This window comes from Ictalurus furcatus, chromosome 10, assembly GCF_023375685.1.
Source record: "Ictalurus furcatus strain D&B chromosome 10, Billie_1.0, whole genome shotgun sequence".
In the NCBI taxonomy this organism is placed as follows: domain Eukaryota; kingdom Metazoa; phylum Chordata; class Actinopteri; order Siluriformes; family Ictaluridae; genus Ictalurus; species Ictalurus furcatus.
This window is the reverse complement of record NC_071264.1, coordinates 29450607-29473412: the sequence shown is the minus strand read 5'-3', so window position 1 is coordinate 29473412 and position 22806 is coordinate 29450607. Positions and strand designations below refer to the sequence as shown.

The window sequence follows — 22806 nt, the reverse complement described above, 5'->3', positions numbered from 1 at the left end:
AGATGCACGCAAATCAAAACAGGCTAAATCTGGCCCCGAACCACACTATCAAAATAGTGAGCCAATATATCTTTAGCTCATTATGTAGAGGCTCTAGCTTTGGGGCCCTCTGACTCCTCGGGCCCCTGGGCATATGCCTGATAGGCCTGTTCGGTAATATATACTTGGTTATAATAACAGCAAAGCGGGAACTAAATCTGGAATGGAATGCTGAAAAAGCACATATGGGTGTGACGTTCATATTAGGTGTCCGCAAACTTTTGGCCATGTAGTGTTTCTAGAGTGTTATAGAGTTTATAATCAAATCAAATCGAATTGAATCATGGGGTCTGTAGAGGTTCACACTCCTAACGCTAAAAAAACCCCAATAATTGATATTTTTCTCTTTTATGGTCATCAGTGGGATTTAGGTGTTCTTGCCCACCCTGTGTCCCGCAGGTACTAGAAGCGTGTCCGGATATAGACATGGGGTGGCAATGAGGGTGGGCAAACACGCACCAAGTCGTAGCCACCACATAAATCCACACCGATCAATAACTTTGACTTTTCTCAGTAATGCTCAGGTGGTGATCAGTGGGATTTATGGTGGCCACCCTATAACTGGTGTGTGTCCTTGTGCAATAACTGCCCTGCAGGTACAAGAGGCGTGTCCAGGTTTAAACATAGGGTGGCAGTGAGGGTGGGTGGGCAAGAACGCAACACTAAGGGGTGGCCACCACTTAAAGTCACTGCGAAGTGCCTTGAAACGCACGGCGCTATGCAATGTGTTGATGTAATTTCCACTGAAACAGGAAGTCAGGTAGCACCTCCACCTTTTTAAATAACCAATAGTGTTTAGCTTACCTCACAGTCTGGGCTAAGCAGTTAGTACCACGGACGCGAGCCCATTTCCTTCTTAACCAACTTACAGATGGAAAACTGAATCAAATTTGTTCGAATGTTCGAACGGCCAAAGACACGTTTACGCCCCATTCTTCCTAACACGGCAAGGTGAACGTCGTGGGCGGGACACTTCAGATTCCAGAGCGCATTTCTGATTGGACAGAGAATCTGATGAGACGCTAAAGAAGTGCAGGATGACGTCATGAAAACGGTCGGTAGAGACAGACGGTACATTTGCGAACGCGTCTACGTCTTCGAAATGCGAACGTCGTCATTGTTTTCATGCGCCCTCGTTTATAGATAACCTTAAGGCTGACATGTTCATAGCCTGCTAAAATCCACAAAACTTCCATTTTGATTTCATGACGACTTTAAATCCTGCTGACCGATACCTAAGTTTGACTTTTCTCAGTAATGCTGTCAGATATACAGAATGTGAGCTGTCTGAATGTTTGTTGTTGTTGAAACAAACAAACAAACAAACAAACAAACAAACAAGAACAGAAAAGAATGCATCAGATGAGGTAGAGGTTGGGTGGCTCATGAATAATAATGATAAGAAACGACATGGCCCCGCCCCTCTTATGTTTATTCATCGCGCGATCTGACAGCCGAGAGAGAGAGAGAGAGAGAGAGAGAGAGCGCTTCTCAGCCGTCATGATGGCGTCTCACCGAGTCGGGATGGGGTTTTTCCGCCGCCTCCTGTGTCGGAATTCAGCAGGCGACGTTACGTGTGGGATTTGTGCGAAGACGCGACGCTACGTGTAGGCGAAGACGATGAAGGACGAGGAGAAAAGCGCCGAGCGAAAAAGCGGCGCCGGGGTGGTGGAGGGCCGGAGCGGCACGGGGACGTGGACGAACCCGAGCCCGGGGCTCCAGGAAGCGGCGGCGAGCCGAGGAGGAGGCGCAGGAGGAGGAGGAGGAGGAGGAGGAGGACGAAGCTCGGCTGCTCCCGCTGCTGCTCCTGCAGGGATCCGGGTTTTAAAGGTAGGTCTCAGTCCCATGTTCTCAATCTAAACACCACCATTTCTACCATTCTGTCATCCTTATTCCGTGCACCTTAAAGCTTTAACCATCCTACGCGTGAATTCCCATCAATCCCAGCAATCCCAGCAATCCCATTTACACCTATACCTGTTTACACTTCTGTGCGTTCAGTATGGAAAATATAGCTGTCTATTAAACTTATTTTATTCCTCTAACCTGTTATCTCTCCTCTCCAAATAAATCTCCGAATCTACCAGAAAGCTGACATCATCATCATCATCATCATCATCATCATCATCCTGGCCTTCCTTCACCGTAATAAATAATCAGTGATCAGTTCAATTAGAGATATTGTTGCGTCCAGCCTGCAGGTGCTGTAGAGGCGTGTCCAGGTTTAGAGCAGTGAGGGTGGGCAAGAACACACACCCGGGGGTGGCCACCTTTAATCCCAGTGATCACATACCTGAGCGTTACTGAGAAAAATACAACTTATCGGTCAGTGCGATTTAAGTGGTGGTTAAGGTGGTTAGTGTTGAGTTCGTGCCCACCCTTATCGCCACCCTATGTTTAAACCTGGACACGCCTCTAGTACCTACAGGGCAGATAGTGGGCAAGAGCACTATCACCACACCAGTTATAGGGTGGCCACGACTTGGTGCGTGTTTGCCCACCCTCATTGCCACCCTATGTCTATATCCGGACACGCCTCTAGTACCTGCGGGACACAGGGTGGGCAAGAACACCTAAATCCCACTGATGACCACAAAAGAGAGATCTGAAATGTTAAGAGTGTGAATCTCTAGAAAACCTGACGATTCGATTTGATTATAAAACAATTCCGTACGCATCTCGATGGATCTCGGATTCTTGGTTTCTTTCTCCAACGTTGTAGTTGTTTTCAGGATGAAATACACCATTAAGCATCACCAGATACCGGTCACTGCTGGAGCACTACACAGATTTGCATAATATTTGCACGTATTTAATCAGTACAAGCAATATATTCACATTTGTTCCGCTTGTTGAAATGATATGTTGCCATTGAAACATAGCCTACATTTCCCAACGTTCTTGGCTAGTTCCCTCTAGTAGCTCTGATTTCATTTTCAGTTTGATATTAGGTCTGTCTTTGGTACAAGATTATAACCTCATTAATATTCAAACTGCTTACTAATGCAAATCCAAACCTGATTTTTTAAAAGGATTTCGTCCACCAGATGTTTATTTTTCCTCAGACATCAGACAGTAATCTGTAAAAATCTGATTGTGTTTTTTTTTATTTGTGCATTGATGCAGAAAATCACATTGAATAATAAGAATATTATTGGAATATTATTATTATTATTATTTTAACGTCGCACAAAGCTTCGCCGGCGTCTGATTAAAACACGTACAACGCCACAGTGATGTTTAAAATCATCGCGAGCTGAACATGACGCTGAGTCACGACATCGTATGACTACAATACGATGATATCAGTCGCTGTGATGTCATCAGGGGGCGGCGCTTTTATAACTGCACCGTTTCGTAACTCCTCACCGTTTCATTTTCTCTCTTATTCGTTAACGTGGATTAAAATCTCTCGACATGTCGTGTTTCATAATAATAGTTTCATGAATCCACTGTTTTATTACTGATTATAAGCAAAACTAACTCCAGCAAAAACTCCAAATACTGCGACAGGTATTGAGTATCATGATATATTTTTTTTGGAGTCTAATGATGATGAAGTGGCCACACCTCTAAAACCTACAGCTCTGGGATCAGTTCTCGCTCTCACTCTATATAGTTTAATAATAATAATAATGAAGGAAAAAAAAAGGAGGAAGAACAGAAATAACAACAACAACAACAATAATAATAATAATGAAGAAAAAGAGGAATAATAATAATAATAATAATAATAATAATAATAATAATAATAATAATGAAGGAAAAAAAAGGAGGAAGAACAGAAATAACAACAACAATAATAATAATAATGAAGAAAAAGAGGAATAATAATAATAATAATAATAATAATAATAATAATAATAATAATAATAATGAAGGAAAAAAAAGGAGGAAGAACAGAAATAACAACAACAATAATAATAATAATGAAGAAAAAGAGGAATAATAATAATAATAATAATAATAATAATAATAATAATAATAATAATAATAATGAAGGAAAAAAAAGGAGGAAGAACAGAAATAACAACAACAATAATAATAATAATGAAGAAAAAGAGGAATAATAATAATAATAATAATAATAATAATAATAATAATAATAATAATGAAGAAAAAGAGGAATAATAATAATAATAATAATAATAATAATGAAAAAGAGGAATAATAATAATAATAATAATGAAGAAAAAGGAATAATAATAATAATAATAATGAAGAAAAAGAGGAATAATAATAATAATAATAATGAAGAAGAAAAAGGAGGAAGAACAGAAATAACAGCAACAACAATAATAATAATAATGAAGAAAAAGAGGAATAATAATAATAATAATAATAATAATAATAATAATAATAATAATGAAAAAGAGGAATAATAATAATAATAATAATGAAGAAAAAGAGGAATAATAATAATAATAATAATGAAGAAAAAGAGGAATAATAATAATAATAATGAAGAAGAAAAAGAGGAATAATAATAATAATAATAATAATGAAGAAGAAAAAGGAGGAAGAACAGAAATAACAGCAACAACAATAATAATAATAATGAAGAAAAAGAGGAATAATAATAATAATAATAATAATAATAATAATAATAATGAAGAAAAAGAGGAATAATAATAATAATAATAATAATAATAATGAAGAAAAAGAGGAATAATAATAATAATAATAATAATAATAATAATAATGAAGAAAAAGAGGAATAGTAATAATAATAATAATAATAATAATAATGAAGAAAAAGAGGAATAATAATAATAATAATGAAGAAGTAAAAGAGGAATAATAATAATAATAATAATGAAGAAGTAAAAGAGGAATAATAATAATAATAATAATAATGAAGAAGAAAAAGGAGGAAGAACAGAAATAACAGCAACAACAATAATAATAATAATGAAGAAAAAGAGGAATAATAATAATAATAATGAAGAAGAAGAAGAAAATGAGGAAAAAGAAGAACAATAAAAAAATTTATATATATATATATATATATATAAAAAAAATTATTCTACTACTACTACTTCTAAGAATAATACCATTCATATATAATGGTATACGCATGTAATAAATAATAATTTAACATTATAATAATAATAAACACATAATAAATTAAAATGATGATGATGATTATTATTATTAAATGAAGAAGAGGAAGAAGAAGATGAACAACAATAATAATGATAATAATAATTATGTCCATATTTATAATAATAATAGTAATAATGATAATAATAATGAAATGAAAAAGAAGAAGGAGAAAAGAACAACAATAACAACAGCTGCGATAATAATAATAATAATAATAATAATAATAATAATAATAATACGTTAGACTTGTATAGCTTCTTTCTAACACTCAGGGAAGAAGAGAGAAGAGATCAGTAAGAAGAAGAAAGAGAAACGTGTTGAGAAAATGTCAGTTGTACTTTAAGTCTTAAGTAATACAATTAATTCTTGTAAATTATTTAAGAATAATTGTTATCATCAGTATGAAGTGAATATATATAAATATAAAGTCACGATTATTCCCTTATCGATTTATCGTACGATACCCAGACGCGACCTGGATCATTTTTGCTCACCTCGATATCGCCCGTTGTGTTTACACGCGTGTTTGTTTACGTCACCGACACTTTAGCCGTTCGCTCTGCTTCCGTCCTCTCGTCCGATCTAGGCCTGTCCGATTCAAATTTCAACCTCGAATATCCGCCGAATTGAAGATGAAAACGCACATTCGAGTGCAAAACCTGCGTGCGTACACGTCGAATTTCCGATGTGTCGCGGCACTAGCACCGACTTTAATTCAGACGTACCGTTGAAAAAAAAAAATGACGCAAGATATTAACCACGCGCTAACAATGCTTTCTGAAGAAGAACAATCTAGAAAGAACGGTTCTAGCGTTTCGAATAAAACAGTCTTAATCTGCGAGAGCTGAAGCTGAACAGTGAAGGAACTAAAAGAATGAAAAAGCGTGCACTTGCGTTATTATGGTGTTGTGTTATCATTATATCAGCGGCATAACATTATCTTAAAGTGACATTAATATCGTTTATCGCAATTATTTCTCGGACATTATATCGTCCAACACATACAGTGCAGTGACGGTGAGGCAGAGACACAGATACTGATATACGGATATAGCGTTATGGTTGTTGTTGTTGTTGTGTGTGTGTGTGTGTGTGTGTGTGTGTATAGAAGAGTTCAGTGTTGTTTGGTGGTTACTGAAGGGGAAAAAATGCTCACCTCAGTGGGAGTTTGATTTCATCAAGCTGAGTAATGACCTCACGCCGGCCTCCCATGTCTGACTCAGGCGTGACTCGCGCCTCTCCTCAACGTTTGTCCTCTGTGTAAATATTTACATCTCTGCAACGAGAAACGCAGGAACTGCTGGTACTAATGCGGGCGACGTGTCCTGTCATGACCCAGAATTCAGTGCTTCTTCACTGAAGAAGTAACTCAAAAAATTTGAGGAAACTAATTCCCTCAGAAGTTGATAAGTTGATAAGTCAGTTTCTTTTAGGTCGTGCTCTTATAGGAAGAGAATCGGCTTAGGTGTAAACAGTGACTCCGCTTCATCACACCTCCCTGTCGTTGATTATTTTTCTATAACATCATCAGATTTCAGTGGATGTGATGTCACATACGGATGCCGTGTTTCTGAAACGGTTTGACGTTTTCCCGCGCTCGCTGTCTCACCCCCGTCTCTCTCTCTCTCCTTCTGCGTCTCAGCGTAACATGAAGCGGAACGGCGGCCGGGCCTGTGTGACCAGGAAGTCTCGCTTCGGCTCCCGTGAGAGGGACTGGCTGAAGGGTGACGCCCAGCGCGGGTGTGTGTGTCTGTACGGAGCCACCGAGGTCGTAACCCCGGGACCCCAGACCTCATCCACGACCCAGCCCGACCTCAGACTGGTGCTCTGCTCCACCAGTACCACGGTGGAGGAGCTGTGTGCCCAGCGTCACGGCCAGGGCCTTTACCTGCAACTGCATGGAGACCTGATCAGGTAACACACACGCACGCACACACACACACACACACACACAATTGTACATTATCAACCTTGGCTTGCTAGTGAATCAGTGTAGCTCCTAAAACAACATTCCTTTGAACTATTCCTTGCTGTTTGATGTCATCATTGTGCGCCTCTGACTCCGCCCACTCCCGAGGCTCCTAAAAAACTCCTTCCGGCTAAATGGTACGGGGTTTAACAATTTCCCGATTTGGACTGATGCACTGATTTAAAAGGCAACGATCATAAATCGATCGTAATTGATAATAATTTGAGCAAGTTCATTCATATTTTACAAACAAGTTCAATCAAATAATTTAACAGGTTAGCAAGCTGATTTGTCTGTAACTCTGATACTACGGTATAATAATTCACAAATGAACGGTAGACCTACGACAGATCCTGAACAAAGCTCGTGACATATCGATCAGCTATCGATCGGCTAATAAATCGCATCGTGTCGTAGCAGATTCAGCGGTCTCGTCAAATATCATTTCATTCCCTTATGGTCCAAAACACTGACCAAATTAGCCTGCTCGATCCAAGCAAATTAATGTAGCTAGCTCGGAACAGCGCCACCTACTGCTCGCTTCATTTAAAATCAACTCGCGAACGTTATAAGGAGCAAGCGTGTTAACCCAAGTGCATGAACGCAGATGTAATGGCCACTATTTAAACCATGGAAACATAAACAGAGCTAAGTAACTCGTTCCGTGACGTCCCTGATCGGTTCGTGTCCGGGTTACTCGTTTCGGGGGAAACGGTATCGATGCATGCCTGGTTATAAGAATAAGAGGAAGACATTTTTTCATGACTCTTCTGCGCTGAGTGTTTGTCTGGTGTGTGAGGATCCAGGTACTGCAGCTGATTTTCATCACTCACGCCCCCAGACCATAGCTCTGTTTTAAAGTGTGAGTCATTACTGTGTCGTATTTTAAGCTTTTGTCACACCTTGTGTGAGTGGGGCCCAAAATTCTTACCAGCTTCCGAGTGTGTGTAAGTTTGTGCACCCTCAGAAAAAGGAGTGTTGTGTGCCAATCTGTACTGCTTTATAAGGTGTCAGACAGACAGACACAAACACAGACACACCCAAGACTTCCCTCTTTTTGTTTATGACTGGAATCACATATACTTTAGTTTCCAAGAAGTTGCCCAAGGCTGGAGTGGGTGTGGGTGTGTGTGTGTGTGTGTGTGTGTGGGTGTGTGTTTTCCACATAACTACTCTATTTAAAGCTTGAACAACAATACATGCAGAATTTTAATTTTTTTTTAATAGTAATAAACAACTTAAAGTAACTCAGGCTGATCTCTATAGATTCAACCTAATTTAAAATGCCACAGACTTATGAATATGCATGAGTATGCAAATTAGGAAACGTCCTTGAGTCCTCCCGCCGCTCATATTGTCCTAATATCACTAACAGTAACGAAGTTATCTTGATTTATATGGTTAGTTCATAGATTTAACAGCAACTAAAACCTGTCAGAGTGTCACGTTAGCATGTTAGCAAAACAACCGACATCTAAGTTAGCCATCTGGCTATCTAGCTTAGCTTAGCATAGCATGAAGGCTTCGTAGATAAATGTTTTAAGGTACAACATACTGTCGACATCCTCTTTCAATTTACGTCCTGGACGTGATTGGTCCAAAGGTTTGGCACTTATTTTGCGACATCACAGTCTGAGCTCAGTCATAGCTCCGCCCCCAAATTGGTCTTGAGAAAGTCTCCGTTTAAAAAAACCCCCCCAAAAACGAGAAGTTATTGATTTAAACGCCATGTTGTGAGCTTTAGGGCACAAAAATATCGAGTCTGGAAAATCTAAGTGAAGCGCATGATACTGTATTATCCTCAGACTCATTGGATTAAAGGAAATGCCATCTCTGTAATGTTTTTCTTTTTCAGAATGACTCAGTGAATATGTGAGAAGGGTTCGGGCGAGAGTCAGAGAGACGTCACTGGGGTTTGTGCAGCGTTGTAATAAATGTGTAATGGGTGTGCACATTAGTATGTTTTAAAGGGATAAAAAAGAGCAGAAGACAGTAGAAAAATCACGTATAATGGAAGTCTAAGGGCAGGTGTTGAACTCAATAAACATTTAAAATATGTGAGTATATAACACAAACTCAAAACTACGACACAATGGAGGTGTTCAGATGAGATGGACTTGAGAGAAAATCTTACTAGAACTGTCCGTATAGAGTTTTATGTAATTTTTCCAACACTGGCGCAATACAGTGAAAAGTAGCTCCGGTTATGATGCTGCTAAACTTGGCTTAATCACAAAATCTTCCCTATGAATAATGCAGTTTTATCTCTGAAAGGTTTAATTCTACAAATTAATAGCTTTATTTACATACAAACTCCATTAAGTGAAGAATTAGACTGACTTCTAAGATACAACATATGCCCTTAGACAGACTTCAACAGCTGCCCTACATGCACTTCAACATCTTCCTTTAGACTGACTTCAACATCTGCCCTTAGAGAGACTTCAACATCTGCCCTTAGACACACTTCAATATCTGCCCTTGATGCACGTCAACATCTTCCCCTCAGAGAGACTTCAATATCTGCCCTTAGACACACTTCAACATCTGCCCTTAGACACGCTTCAACATCTGCCCTTAGACACGCTTCAACATCTACCCTTAGGCAGACTTCAACAACTGCACTGGACACACTTCAACATCTGCGCTAGACACACTTCAACATCTGCTCTTAGACAGACTTCAACATCTGCGCTAGACACACTTCAACATCTGCTCTTAGACAGACTTCAACATCTGCGCTAGACACACTTCAACATCTGCTCTTAGACAGACTTCAACAACTGCACTAGACACACCGCTACATCTGCCCTTAGAGAGACTTCAACATCTACCCTTAGACAGACTTCAACAACTGCACTGGACACACTTCAACATCTGCGCTAGACACACTTCAACATCTGCTCTTAGACAGACTTCAACAACTGCACTAGACACACCTCAACAACTGCACTAGACACACCTCAACATCTGCACTAGACACACCTCAACATCTGTACTAGACACACTTCAACATCTGCACTAGACACACTTCAACATCTGCCCTTAGAATGACTTCAACATTCACCCTTAGACACACTTCAACATCTGCACTTAGACATACCTCAACACCTGTCCTTAGTATGGACTTCAGCATGTGCCCATTGACTTCAGTAACTGCCCTTAGACAGTCTTCAACATCTAATCTTAGATAGATTCTTGTATCTTATATCTGACCTTAGACAGATTTTGGTATCTGACCTCTAGACAGACTTCAACTTGTGGCCCTTTTACTGGTTTCAACATCTGCCCTTAGACGTCCATTATTAGTGAATTTTCAAATTTAGTTGCTAATAAAGTTAAAATGCCACGATGCACATTTATGAAAGAGGTAGTTGATAAGTCAAGATGTGTTTGGCGTCTGACAGTTTTCTTCTATAATTTTGCGCTAGAGTTACGAGGCTTATGTCGCTAACAGGTAACGGACGTCTCTACATCACAATCTTTTCTCTTTTTTTCTGCACCACATTCTACCACATTCTGTACCACAATTCTACCACAGAACAAATCTAGATCTCCACTGATGTCACTGAAACGTTGTGGGGGCAACCCTAACAGCAACCTCTTTTTTATATGCAAGATAAAGGATATTAGATATGAAAAAGATTTTAAGATATCATTCCAGCCCCATAGGCTCCGCCCATAACGTTTGATGTTTGATGGTGAAAGTGTAGCATGAAACTGGACGTGAACTCTGTGAACAAATTTGTTTTGAAGCAACTGCATAAATATTTGAAGGAGATACCTTACAAAAAAAAGTTTGGCTGAGACTTTTGTTCATTGTTCGCTACCACACGTTTTGGTTAAGGAGGAAATGATGCGCAGTCGACTTTTTGGGTCAAACTATTTTTTTATTCGTTGCTCGTCAGGAGGCTGGATTCGTCTGAGCGTCCTCTTCAGATGGTGTACGATTATCTGACCACTATGGGCTACGACGATCCTGTGCGTGTCCAGCATGAAGCGGCGAACTCCGACCTCAGCTGCATGATTCGCTTCTACACCGGTGAGTATTTTGTATTTCGGCAGGTACCCAGCTTTTAAATACAGTCAGATTCAAACCAGATCGGGTCAACATGACGAGAAGATATCCGTGATGCCACGGTGTTGCCGTGGTGATGTTAGACCACACCAACAGGAAGTGTGGCAAAATTCCACTGACTCAAAATTGTCACGTACGTTCAGTGATGCGGCATAATCGTCACCCTTGGTGCTTGGACCCGCCAATCGCTGCTTGGATCTAGATGTGTATTGTATTCATTTATTCCTTATTGGATATTCTTAGAAATGTAATATTCAGAACATTTAGTTTGTTACTCTCCTCTGAGTTAAATCAAGCCTATCCTGTGCTTCCTCTCCCATGTGTTCTAATGTCCGTTGTGTATTCATCATCATCATCATCGTCGTCGTCATCGCCATCTGTGCAATATTCAACACTGACCCAGTCCTTGCTTCCGTCCGTCATCGTTCCTCATTAGTAAAAATGTAGGGAATTCGTCACTGATCATGTGAATCAACCGTATAAACGTTTTAGAACTGAGAATCACGGTCTGTACGCTGAGTTTTCGTTTCCTCACGCCACTAGTTTATCATTCATCAGTTCTTATCTTTACCTGAGCGTACAGCGGCAGCGGCCGTGAGATTCACAGCTCAGCGCTGAGAGAGGAGAGAATGCAGAACACACTGCTGGAGTGTTATTCTCACCAGTTTAGCACATAAATGTGTGGAGATTCCCTGCGGGCTCAGCTAGAACCTCATGGCTCGGGTTGGTACCTGGGAATTCCCTTTCAAATGCACAGCTGAAGACGACAAACTGCCGGTTGAAACAGGGAGTCTTAACCACAGCGCGCTCTAAATCTTCCAATAACGCAGCTCAGCCACTACGGCACTTCCTGTATGATCGACACGCACTCACTAACGCCGCCTCCTTTTACAGGGCGCCATTAGTTTCCTTGCGTCCTCGTTCTTTCAAGTCATTAATATGAAGCGACACAAAATGTTCATTACGTTGGTGCGTAATTGAAATAAATACAAGCTTCATGAAGGTAAATGGGCGGGGCAGGGATGGAGGTGGGCACTCTGGGCACCCTCATGCCCATGTGACTCCGCCCCTTCAGAGCTGACACGGTTGGAGGATGGCGTCAGACGTTGGAAGGATAGTGTGCATGGTCTTTATTTGTATGGCACAGCATGGCAGAATGATGTGTGCTGAGGCCAAGGACACACACACACACACACACACACACACACACACACACACACACACACTTAAACAGCATGTGGCACTAAGCAGTTCTAATGATCCTCTTAAAGCAGTTGAGAGGCTTTCATTTGAGATCAAAAGGAGAAATAGGGGACCTGATGTTCTGTCATGCAGCTCTTATTAATAACCAGACTGAATATAAGTGTGTGTGTGTGTGTGTGTGTGTGTGTGTGTGTGTGTGTATGCTGAGTCAGTGATCCGAGAAAGAATTTTCAGCCTGATCTCTGTTGAAAAAAATGCAATAACGTAACAAGAAACTTGTTTTGATGATGTCAGAGTTTGCCAACCCATTTGACATCACCATCAGCTAGGGGGCGTGGCTTATTTGATTGACAAGCGGTCGTTGCGCTCGTCAGATGCACCAGCCTCATGTTCCTAAGAAACCGCAAAGCGTAAACTCCGTGAACGTTTAACGTTTACGGCTTTACCTCTGACTGTTACAAAGCGCCGACACTGGAGACTCCTTCCATCAACGTTAAATAAACTTCTCCGTACAGGGCGGCGATCACGCGCGTTTTTAAAAATCGGTTTAATTATAACGGAGCCTCCGCCGTACGAGTGCCTGCGTACGAGTTGTTACTATAGAACCGGTGACGTATGAGATGCTTTACGGCTTCGCTGCTTCGCTACGGTCGGAGCTGCTGCTGTAGAGAAAATGAATCGACACCTTCTGACCAATCAGAATGGAGAATTCAACAGTGATGTGGTATGTGAAGATGTAGTGTAAAGACTGGCTTAATGGGTTGAGTTATGATTAGGGCTTGAGCATAAGAGGTAGAAAACTTTAAGAAACAGGAACATTGTGCGTGTGTGTGTGTGTGTGTGTGTGTGTAGGGGACGGAGAGGGTCAGCCAGTGCCCCTGTTGCTCCTGGGGAAAGTGAGAATCGAGTTCTGGCTGAGTTCCTCCAGAGCTCTGACAGCGGCCCGTCGGAAATAAATCATCTTTAGGCCTGGCTTTGGCCATTTAATGAGATATTGATCTTACAGAACGTCGAGCGAAAATGAAAACGAAATGCAGGGTGTGTGTCAGGGGTTTGTGTTAATGTATATGTGTGTGTGTGTGTGAGAGAGAGAGAGAGAGAGAGCGAGAGAGAGAGGAAGTCCAGGGCTGAGAGACAGGAGATCGTCTCCTCTGAGAGTTTATCATCATCAGAGGAGACGAGACTGAAGATCTTCGCGTCTCTGTTTATCTCGTGCACTTTTTATTTCGTTTATACGATCCACGTTATTAATCAACGTCCACGTCTGGGCTGTCTCTTCTGCATAACAAACAGGTAACAAAACAAAAGCGCTTGACGTCAGTCACTGGACACGTTTTATTTTTTGTAAAAAAAACGCAGCGCTTTGTTGGATGTAAACGAGTCGTCGTTGGCCACGGTCAAAATGGCGGCACCAGCGATGAACTCTACGCATCACTTCCTTTTCCACTTCTTTTCCTCCGCCGATTGGTTCTTGTTAGTGCGAGGTCTCAAGAACGAGCGTGTGAACGTTTTTGCAGGATTTATATGGAGTTATAATTATAACCGGCAGGTGAACTGATTAGATTTTGGAATTGATCCCAACAAGGTCAAGGTCACATCAAGGTCAAATGTTTTCGATAGCGTCCATCGTGTTTGAAGGACATTTGAAGGGCGTACAAATGACTAACAAGAAGGACTAGACTAGTGCAGAGGCATCCCCGGCATCAGATTCGTCTTTTTTTTTTTTTTTTAAATCGTGATAACAGCGTTACGGTATAATCTTCTGCTCTGATACGGACACCTTTTTAGTAAATGAGCAACACGTTGCGATTTTTCTTTCACGCGTATGAGACTGTGATTGTGTCCAGTGCTTACTAGAGATTTGCATGTAGGTTCGAGCCGAGACGCGTCACGTGACGTCATCGTGACGCGCGTTCACCCGGAGACCTTTTCCGATTCACGTGCAGCCAAACGGTCTCGTTTACCGACAAACATCACGGCGAAACTTTTCCGTCTGACTGCGATTTCGCCGATTCTCGCCGTGTGTTTAAACGCAAGTAGCGGAGTTAAAAAATCCTGTTAATCAGTGCGATCTTTTATACCAACCGCATTCTAATATACTTTTATTTTATTATTTAGTTACGCTTGCTCATTATAATTTCTTCACAAATGCAAATCCAGTGCTATGCTTCTTCCATGTGACACTTTTATCTTCATTTTTTTTTTTTTTTACATTTGTATAAAGATAAAAAAAAAAAACGAAATGAAAAAGTTCGTACTCTCAGCTGAGGTGGAACGTGAGGTTTCTAAACGTAAACACGGCCTCGAAGGAACTTCCTCCCGAGAAAGGAAAGTTTTCCAGGATTTTCTAAACGAAAGCAACGTGCTTGAAAAAGTGAGGATGAACGAACGGATATCGCAACATTAAATCTCTCTGCTGTTTTGCCCCTTTTCTTCTCCGTACTTTCGGGTATTGTGGTCTTTTGTCCCTGATTACTCGTTTGTCATGTCCTCTTCAGGATTCTCGCATGACTGCTTCAAGGCATTTTTTTCTTCTTCTAATATTGTGAGACGTGTGAATGGAAAGTGCTGCGATCGGTCTCTTCCATCGATCCAGCGTGTTTGTCACAGTCACCCGCACATTATCAACTTTCCAAACAAAAGACACTCGGCTGGGCTTCCAGCCCCGCTTCGATCCGTTCCTTCGTGGCTCCTTAGAGTTTCTAAGAACCGAGAGAGAGAGAGGGGTTAAGATGTGCCTGGTCTCAGGAGGGAAAACACAGACGCTCACGTTTGTAAAGGAAAGCCGAGGGGGAGGGGAAAAAAGTTGCGTACGTCCTTTAGTCTTCGTTTGAGCGGTAATCATCCTGAGTGTTTGACTTGTGGCGGTTCTGGGACCTGCAGCGGTGTCTGATGTGTCCTTCAGAGTTCCTGTATCACAGCCAGACGCCAGCTCCTTCATCAGATTCAAGGAGGTGAGTTTAATGTGGCCAAAGCCTGACATCCATCATGCTGACTGTGTCTTCTGGGGAGGATGAGCTCAGGGCTTTGAACGTCAGCCAATGCTCTGTGTGTGTGTGTGTGTGTGTGTGTGTGAGGGATTGTAGGGAAGGTGCAAGTGTGTCAGGATTATATAAGTGTTCCTTATATAATGACCGTCCCTACGTCCTAAAGCTGTAGAATTCTGGATTCTGATTGGTCAGCAGCTGTTGATTAATTTTCTATAACAGCAGCTCTGTGTGTGTGTGTGTGTGTGTGTGTGTGTGTGTGTGTGTGTGTGTGTATTTGTGTATGTGTGTGTATGAGATAACAAATGAGAGATAAATAGACTAAAGCGGTTTTTACACAGCTGTTTGTTTCTGTGTGAACCCAGTGACCCAGTAAAGTGTGTGTGTGTGTGTGTGTGTGTGTGTGTGTGTGTGTGTGTGTGTGTGATTGGGAACTGACCAATACATGTGACATCATGCTCTGGCAGATTTTTCTTTATTATTTTTGCCTGAACTGTATGACGCACATGGACATAATTAGCACTTGGTGTGTGTGCATGTGTGTGTGTGTGTGTGTGTGTGTGTGTGTGTGTGTGTGTGTGACAGCTGAAGAACAATATGGCTCCGTGTTAAACTCACGTATTTTTTAGTGTCTCATATCATTTTTGTAAAAACCTTTATTTGATGCGTGTGTGTGTGTGTGTGTGTGCGCGCGCGTGTGAGCGCGTGCGTCTGAGCGCGTGTGTGTGATATTGTGACAGCTGCTGCTCAGTATGGCTTTGATCATTGTATTTAGTATCCCTTATTATTTTGTATAATCCTTTTATTGACGCACGCACACATGTGTGTGTGTGTGTGTGTGTGTGTGTGTGTGTGTGTGCGTGCGTGCGTGTGTGCTCAAACAGAGCGACCGGCAAACACTGACCAGCAGGACCGGACCCTCCTGAAGGGCGTGTTCAACGTGCGCAAGGGCAAGACTCAGCTTCACAAGTGGGCGGAGCGACAGGTGATCCTGTGCGGCACGTGTCTCATCGTGGCGTCCGTGAAGGACAGTCTGACGGGGAAGATGCACATCCTGCCTCTGGTCGGGGGGAAGGTGAGACGCCTGTCGTTCTCTCTATAAGAACAGACAGCCACAGCTGGAGTGTACACACACAGCTGTGGATGACATTAGCTAACACTCCGAGCCTGCTGGACATTATAAAGCAGGAGTAGGGCTGTCACTATACCAGACGACATCAATACTAGGTGTAGTATCGCGATTTTCGATACTCCAACGATACAAAGCTTTTCATAAGTTAAATAAAACATTTATCCGAATGTCGTTTCTGTTGTGTTCTGAAAATCACGACCAATCAGGGCCCGCGACGCGCTTTGCTGTTGTCTGAGTGTTTACGTCATAAGCGAGTCATTACAGCACGCTCCTTCTTAATAAAGTGAGTTGTTTACAAATAAAATAAATGACGTCGTTACAGTGTAAATACGGTGTAAGTATTCAAATACTGACATGGACTTCATTGGGGTTATATACACAAAATAGCCCAAGTCGATATATTTTGCAAAATAATTGACGAATAAATTTCCCATTTCTGTGAAACCCCTAAATTGGTTTCATTCATCATTTGAATAGAATTCGATCTGTGTGCAATTAAACCTGTTTTTTTTTTTTTTTTTTGGAAGAACCTAGCGTTTCATAGAGAACATACCTAAACGACAAGCATGATGAAGCCCGAGGAGCTATCAAAGCAAGTCCAGGATATCAATCAGGGTTTGGTTATATAATTATTTTTTTTTTAAAATGATCGCACACTTTGAACATCCCGTGAAGCGATGATAAATCCACGATTAAAAAATGGAAAGAATATGGCGTAGAGAAAGACAGTCCATGAAAAATCACAGACCAGGTAAAGCCCGAATTAGTCAGAGAGACAGCCCAGAGGCCAGGGATAGCTCTGAAGGAGCTGGAGAGATCCACGGCTCAGACTGGAGACTCAAAGCCACAAAGCCGGCCGAGTTGTACGAGATCTCTTTTGGAGTTTGCTAGACGTGGAAAAGGGTGGAGTAAAGTCTGCAGAGACCAGACGTTTTGTTGGAAACCCAACGCTGTCGATCATCCTGAGTACACCGTTCTCCCGGTGAAGCATGGTGGTGGTAGCATCATGTTTAGAGTTACCGTTGGTCTCTGGGTTGTTTCTCCGTCTGATGTCCGTCCCTATTCGTGTAACTCAAGCGCTAAATCAAAGAAGCAACATTTGAGATGATATATATCTTTCTAAAAAAAATTGCGATGGTTCAAATGTCTACGCACAAAACACTGGCACGAACGTACTCAGTCGTACGAGTACGGCATATAACGTTAACCTGGGATACTCTGAAGCCCGCACTGACGTCGTATCCGTTTCTCCATCCGCAGGTGGAGGAAATGAAGAGGAGGCAGCACTGCCTGATGTTCAGCTCGGCCGGACCTCAGGCTCACACCTACTACGTTAACTTCGACACGCTGGCCGAGTATCAGCGCTGGCATCGGCAGGCCTCGAAAGTAAGACTTTGTTTGTTTTTTATCTAATCAGGTCACTCATCAAGAGTTTAAAGATTGACTCGCGTTATTCAACTCTTTTTATTACTCACTCGTCTGTCACAGAATACGTCTGTGCTGTAAACACCGCTGCTTCACTGCTGATCACAACCTGGGTCGAAACCGGAAAAACCCCCAGTGACCGTCCCCATCACTTGTGTGAAAATGTAGTCGTAAAACAGCTTATTGCATGCAAACGCTTTATATTATAAAACCTTACTTAAGCCCTTTCGAGCGTTTCTCAAGGTGGCACCTGTTGTCACGTAATGGAGGTTAGGACGGATGCGAGTGCAGATAAGAGCTTTTTAATAAAGAGAGGCGGGCAGACAAATCCAAATCATGAGACAGTCGTGAGGTGAAGAAACAGGCAATGGGTCAGGCGGTCTGCAAACAGGCATAAACGAGGCGAGGCAAGAATCGAGAACGAGAAACAAGATCAGTGACCATGAAACAAACCGAGGAACAGGGTACAAACGCTCGGTACGGTGATAACACTCAATACTTCGCAAAGAGTGAAAGTCCTTTTAAACTGTGGTGTGATTGTGTGTGAGATTGCATGCAGGTGTGCGTGATTAGGTGTGTTGAAGGTGTGTTCTGGGAATTGCGGTCCATGGCGGCCATGTTTGTAGGCCGCAGTGCAGGATGGGAAATGTAATCACTGGTTTGCTGTGATATGACACCTGTTGTAACATCTCTTCTTTAGAAGACGGATTGCGCGATCTCATTTGCCCTTACCGATAGGATACCCAGATGATATTTTTGTCTTTAAAACGATTTCCTAACTGAGTCGCTTTACAATATACCATAACTTAATAAATACGTAATACTTAAAAAAAAACCCCACGGCTTTAAAAAAAAAAAAAAAAAAAAACTCGGTTAAACACAAAAATCACTCACACTACAAGTATGATAAAGTATAACCATAATAAAATCAATCCGAACTCACAAAAAAAAAAAAAAAAAAATACATTTGACTCTTTATTATGTAAACATTCCCAATTCCAAAAAATAAATAATCCAAATCTAATTTGTTATCGGACTGGATCAGATTCATTCTTATCTTTCTACCATTTTTGCTGGTATAAGTCTGATATCGATGCAGTTTATCTCTATTATAGAATAAAACCCGCACGTACAGTATGACAGATAGATCAGAATTTAAAAAATCTGATTGCATTTACATTATGAGTCTTGGTGAGTTTTTTTTTTTTTACACAGATCTGATTTATTTTTTTGTCTGGTGTTTACATGTACAGCCTTGACCGTGTTTCCATCATTCCCTTTTTACCAGTGAGATGACTGCGGTTTTTAGAAAAGAAGTGATCCTGTGATTATTGCGGTCTCTTCAGGCGTTTAACTGTAATCAGGACCGACTGTGTCCTCGTCCTCGCTCTGTCAGGGACGGCCTGGTTTCTGTAGTTACCCTGGAGCTTTTTCTCTTTCTTTCTTTTTTTTTTTTTTATGTCTGTTTCCCCCAACAGATTGGTGGCAATGTATTTCATCTGGACTCCGTTGACTACCTTCCATGTGTGTCGTTTCATTTGCCAAATGATGAATTTTTTTTGGCTTAGCGTGTATTGTTGCGTAACGTGAAAATCGGACGTGAGCTTATCGCAGATATGTTTCAGATTTAGAACCTCATTTGAACGTGAGCTGCATCCATTGTCTGACACAGGGGGTGGGGCAGAGGCACCTCCACCTGATAGCCCTCATGGTTGAAAAATAAAAGACGCTCCAAATGCCCTCTAGGATGCTCTTAGAATGGAGAAAATTTGAGGTAGTGCCCAAATGGATGGCTTTCAAATGGAAAAATATAACATGGTGCAGTGCCCTCTGGGTTTTCATGCCCTTTTGAGTTTTTTTTTTCCCTTTTTATCTGGAAAAAAACTATAAAAACTATAAAACTATAAAAACTATAAAACTATAAAATCTGACCCGAGTCGTTTACACGCACGCAAACATATCCGAGCTGCGTCAGAAGTCAGGTGGGAAAAAAAGGAAAGTCCTCTAGATTTATAACATTGAATATTATAACGTTTACGGATTAAATAAAAATGCAAGAAGGTTTCCTTTCTTGGAAATGTGATTAAGAAAGAATATACGCGTTCAGTTAAAGCTGCAAGCAGCATTCTTTGGGGGCCAAGCACCCAGACTCGCGCTAGAATTGTTGCATAGGCAATTACAGGAAAGCAGAGCCATAACTATAGGCAAAGGAAATCAAGAACGGCTTGTAGTTTCACGCATTTGCCAGTCCATTATTTGAGAACAGTTTTGAATATCAGAGTTCCTTTTGTTTAGACAGGTCTCAAGATGATTTGAGCCAAATTTGGTGATGATTGGACACAATTTGGAGGAGGGGTAGCAAAAATAGCAGGTAGATGTCAGCATTTTTTACCATGTTATTGTAACTTTTGACCAGTAGGGGGTGAAATGTGTTGCATAGAATCAGGACATGGTCCTGAATATGCCTACCAATTTTTGTGCCGGTACGCAAAGTCGTATGTGAAATACAGCCTCACTTCCTGTTTGCCGGCTTCGCAGTCAAATTTGTTGGCCCATTACGGACCATATGTTGTAGTCATAATTCTTTTGATAACTTAGTGATGGAGCTTGCTAGAGCGTTGGCAGCACTTGGTCAAAGTGTTCCTTAGACCCTTCCCAATCAGTGTGCCAAATTTCACAACTTTTTACCAGACGGTTCTATGGGCTTCCATAGACACCTTAACCAGAAGAAGAAGAATAACAAGAAAAGGTAGAATAACAATAAGGTGCCTATGCTCCATCAGTGCTTGGCCCCCTAATTACGGTATTTTCCATCCCTGAAGATAGACCAGTCAATCAAATTATAAGCCAAGCCTTTAACGTCACATCACACCGTGTCTCTTTCGGGCTGGTAAGGGAATGTTACTTCATCCAGGCGAGCCCTTGAGCACAAACAGGGCCTGTGTGAGGAGAAGAGTTTAATATGATGAGAGAGGAAATAAAATCTGAGACGTCTAACGCGCCACTGACGACTGGAGATCTTATCTCGCCTCTCTGCTCCACTCAAAGGGCGTCTTTATAAAGCAGCACCACAAAGCCGACAGCCGTGCACGCTAGGCGCTAAGTCCACCATACACACACACACACACTCTTGATTTCTCATGTTTCCGTAAATAACATGTTGCATCATGTCATGACACCATAGTTGCCATAATATTGCTAGAGGAATTTGTTGTCCACAACAGTCCGTGGAAAACAGACTCAGACTGTCTCTCTCACTCGAAACCGTCTGCTTCTCAGTCACCTGTCTTACATACTAGAGGTATGTATCGAGATCTCGATCTCACCGGGACCTCACAAACAAAAGAAGTCCTGGGAGTAGGACTGATAAAAATACTCAGCCCACAATAATCACAATACTTGAAGACTTTTGTACAAATACACGATACGTATCGTGATGTATAATTTAGCCGTATTTAAAACGCCTTCAAAACGAAAAAAAGACTTTCTGATTTATACGTTTTATTTAATATCTAGAAAAACATTCTAACACAGAAAAAGGGGGAAAATGTGTAACGCTTTTATTCAACTCCTTTAAGTTTGTAATGATAAGAAAAGAAAACAAAGTTATAAACACCAGCGATATCTCTAAAATAGTTTGTCACGATATTGCTATTATATCGCCATACCGCCCAGCCCTGTGTCCGTTTTATTGCTGTGAATTAAGATGAAAAACCTTTTGTTTTTCCATGCTGAAAACGAAATGATAGCTAAATAAACTAAATAAAATAAATATAATACATTTACGTTTTTGTTCAAAATAAACGACGTAAATTCACTGAGGTAAAAGGTCGAGACGTCAGAAAATGTCAGAATCGGTCTAAAAGTAAAACTTTTTTCTTTCGTTTTTGCATGCTCACCTTCCAAAGATGATATAAATTTTTTTTTATTATTATTTATTACCTAGGAAAATCTACCTTTTAGTATTGTCTATCTTTTTAATATAATATATACTATTATAATATAATACTAGCTAGCTGCAACTAACCTACCCCGTGACCACTTAAAACGAATTTACTCAAAAAAATGAAATTTCTCAAGCGTATACAGTGGAAATAAAATAAATAAACGTGCTCTTTATTCACAGAAGGCTTTAGTAAACCCGTAGCGGCATTTTGCGTTCGTAAACAGATCTGGAATTCCTTTTATGCAGGAATTAAAATTTAGGAAATTTTACGTTTTGGAATCTTAAAATGCCCACATTGGGGAGATTTAAAGGGTTAAATAAAATCTTTCACTTTTATTGACAAAACTTGTTTTTCGTCAGCTAAACTGAACTAAAACAAACGATAACCAAAGCGTCTGAGTTCTCATCGTTGTTATTACAGCTGCTAGCTATTTACGCCGAGAGACTCGGATTAAAACAAAAACTTCAGATACGAAGCACGTATTGTATGCCTGAGTGGCAGGAATTGTCCTGATAATGTCTTTGGATTCTTGTCACCTGATATTTAGCGTGATTTTACATCTCCTTCCCGTGATCCAGGTCAGTTCTGTCGCTTTTAACGTCCGACACGGCTTCCTGTTCACTATGTACGCTCACGACGTATAATGTAGCAAGTACAGTATGTTCAATAAAATGCGGTTTGAGATCTGAGCATGGGAAAATTGCGTTGCGTTGCCTTGTGGTGTATGTTTAATGTTGTTAATGTTAAGTATTGGCACCCTTGGTTTCATTTAGGTTGCTCACTGCTGCCAAGCGAACTTATCTTGTATTTAATAGTTCACCTAAGAGACAAGCAACAGCAGAGACAAGGGGTTTTAACGTAAAATAAGTGAATTGTCCGTCACTGGTCTCCGCCCACACGCCCCAGAGAAACCCCTCCTA

General features: G+C 41.0%; 1 protein-coding gene across 1 annotated transcript in view; it reads left to right on the top strand.

Annotated features, from left to right (window-relative positions):
- The first annotated feature begins 1802 nt into the window (after positions 1-1802).
- The window catches only part of phlpp2 (PH domain and leucine rich repeat protein phosphatase 2), a 47772-nt gene continuing 26768 nt past the window's right edge, over positions 1803-22806 (top strand). The window contains exons 1-5 of the mRNA XM_053635457.1: positions 1803-1869; positions 6788-7059; positions 11023-11156; positions 16267-16457; positions 17775-17900. Coding sequence (XP_053491432.1) covers positions 6794-7059; positions 11023-11156; positions 16267-16457; positions 17775-17900 — 717 coding nt within the window. The 5' untranslated portion in view covers positions 1803-1869; positions 6788-6793. The remainder of the gene's footprint in view (positions 1870-6787; positions 7060-11022; positions 11157-16266; positions 16458-17774; positions 17901-22806) is intronic.